The sequence below is a fragment of the Phaseolus vulgaris genome, chromosome 7 (genome assembly GCF_000499845.2).
Source record: "Phaseolus vulgaris cultivar G19833 chromosome 7, P. vulgaris v2.0, whole genome shotgun sequence".
NCBI classification, from domain to species: Eukaryota; Viridiplantae; Streptophyta; class Magnoliopsida; order Fabales; family Fabaceae; genus Phaseolus; species Phaseolus vulgaris.
This window is the reverse complement of record NC_023753.2, coordinates 21,889,332-21,891,351: the sequence shown is the minus strand read 5'-3', so window position 1 is coordinate 21,891,351 and position 2,020 is coordinate 21,889,332. Positions and strand designations below refer to the sequence as shown.

The 2,020-nt window shown below is 31.4% G+C and overlaps 1 protein-coding gene across 1 annotated transcript; it reads right to left on the bottom strand.

Annotated features, from left to right (window-relative positions):
• Positions 1–751: 751 nt before the first annotated feature.
• LOC137829253 (uncharacterized) lies at positions 752–1,446 on the bottom strand. The gene is made up of 3 exons (XM_068636053.1): positions 1,282–1,446; positions 919–1,186; positions 752–822 (listed from the first exon to the last, which is right to left on the bottom strand). Exons 1-3 carry the CDS (start codon positions 1,444–1,446, stop codon positions 752–754), a joined length of 504 nt encoding a protein of 167 aa, XP_068492154.1.
• Positions 1,447–2,020: the final 574 nt, after the last annotated feature.

Below are 2,020 nucleotides of genomic sequence, written 5' to 3'. Positions count from 1 at the left end.
GAATGTGTTTACCTGTAACAATTGTTATATGTTAACAAACATATCCCTAGAACTTTGAAAGCATTTGTCTATGTAAAAGATTTGTTCACAGTATTACCTCTCTGCAGTCCTTGAGCCCTCCTATCGTGTTCTTAGGAGTGAGCTGAAGGAATTCATCTTCTAAACTGTGTTTAGAAGCTTCAGAAAGTTGACTGAGTCCCTGAGAAGGTGATTCACTACTTGAAAACATCATGCACCATACACAATATAGGTATCAACTATATCTATAATCTTAAAGGACACATCAGTCATGTTCTGCATTTGTTAATATCACGTTAGTCAAGAGACAACCTTTTTTTCAAAGCAAGTGCTGCTTCAGTGTTCAAATTAAATTGTATCTTGGTACAATCAATGCAGTTTTGGATATAAACCTTATCTAAACATAAAAAACAAAGAAAACATAAATTATAATATTATGATATATAATACATTCTTTATGTTAAGAAATCCATATCAAACATAAATAATTTACTTTATATACCTTGAAAAACCTTGACTTTGCCGAACTCAATACTTACAACAACATTTTGTACTTCAGCAGATGGCAGAAATGCATTCAACTCATCCACATAGTTTCCAAAAAGCGTGCATTCAATACGGAAGCTATTTACAAAAAACATCAATTACAAACTACTAACAAACATTTCTTAGTATTAAAATATTAAATAAACTTAAAAAAATAATTACCCATCACACTCTAAGGAGATGACATTTAGTTTTGTCTTCCGTCCATCTTTTTCAACTCTCTTTCAATTCCAACTCCTGTCAACACTTCTATAATATCTACATGGCAGAAAAAATTGTAATAATAGAATAAATCCTTATAAGAATGTAGCGAGTTCAAATGTTTGAAGAATGTTAAGTTAAATTTCAACATACCCACTAAGTAGTCAGTGTCAAATCCAGGAGCATATATAGAAGAAAGAGGGATGTATTCAGGAGGAGATTCTGGTACCAGTTGTGCAGGAAGTGATGTTATCTTTGTTCCAAACTGAAAATTTATTTTATACGGATGGTGTGTGGTTATGTAGGAACCACCGTTGGCTGCAACACTGAACGATTGAACAAAATACACACTGCCATCATAAATCTGACTTTGAAATTTATAGATTAGTGCTCTTCTAATCGATCCGTGTATTCTAACGCCCTGAAATAGAATACAACATAAATCATTATAACAAAAAACAAAGATGTAAGGATTACTGTTCTAAACAAAAGTATTGTAAGTCAATGTAGTATAACCTCTTTATCTTGCAAAATCAACTCCATCGAAAACGGAATTTTGGATTTAGCAAGATCAGTAACAAACCACAAACGTATCACTCTAACAACAATGTTCCAGTTCTCTTTTGCAAGAGTAACATCGATAACATAATGTATTTGGTTATGAACTTGCAATTTGGACATGATGTGTTGTTACGTGAACCAAAAAAGAAACAATAGAAAATACCACACTATAGTATACACCCAAGAGAAACCCAGAACTACTAAAATATGTATTAATTATTTTATAAGTAATAATAAATAATAACAAATATAAGTAGATCATAAATATAAAAAAATACCTCTCATTTACCTTTTTGAGGTGTGGTACGGTACATAGTTGTTGTTGCTGCTAAATATTGTATTCTGTTATAAAAAAAACAACATTGCACATGTCAGTGTTAAAAAATGAATCCCTTTTCTATGCTTTGAGATTGTTAGGAGGACTTACAAAATCTATTAACACGGTTTTAGCAAAGTCAGACATAAAACATATAACAGGCTGTACAGACGCATCAGAGCAGACACACTTTCTGTAGCAATACATACCTGTAACCTTTTTAAAGACAATTATAGGTATATTTACAAAGCAAATGTTGGATTCATAGTATACGACTTTATATGAAAAAAAACAGGTTTGAACATTAAAAATAACATAATTAAAAAATAGTACCTCACCTTAACTCGCCTTACCTCGCCATAATACCTGGTTTAAAAT

Bases quoted from the DNA above. Each gene is read 5' to 3' on its own strand.
- LOC137829253 (XM_068636053.1), bottom strand. From the start codon at position 1,446: ATGTCCAAATTGCAAGTTCATAACCAAATACATTATGTTATCGATGTT. The intron at 1,187-1,281 runs GTTATACTACAT...ATTCTATTTCAG, and splicing joins TGATTTTGCAAGATAAAGAG to GGCGTTAGAATACACGGATC. The intron at 823-918 runs GTATGTTGAAAT...TCTGCCATGTAG, and splicing joins TGACACTGACTACTTAGTGG to ATATTATAGAAGTGTTGACA.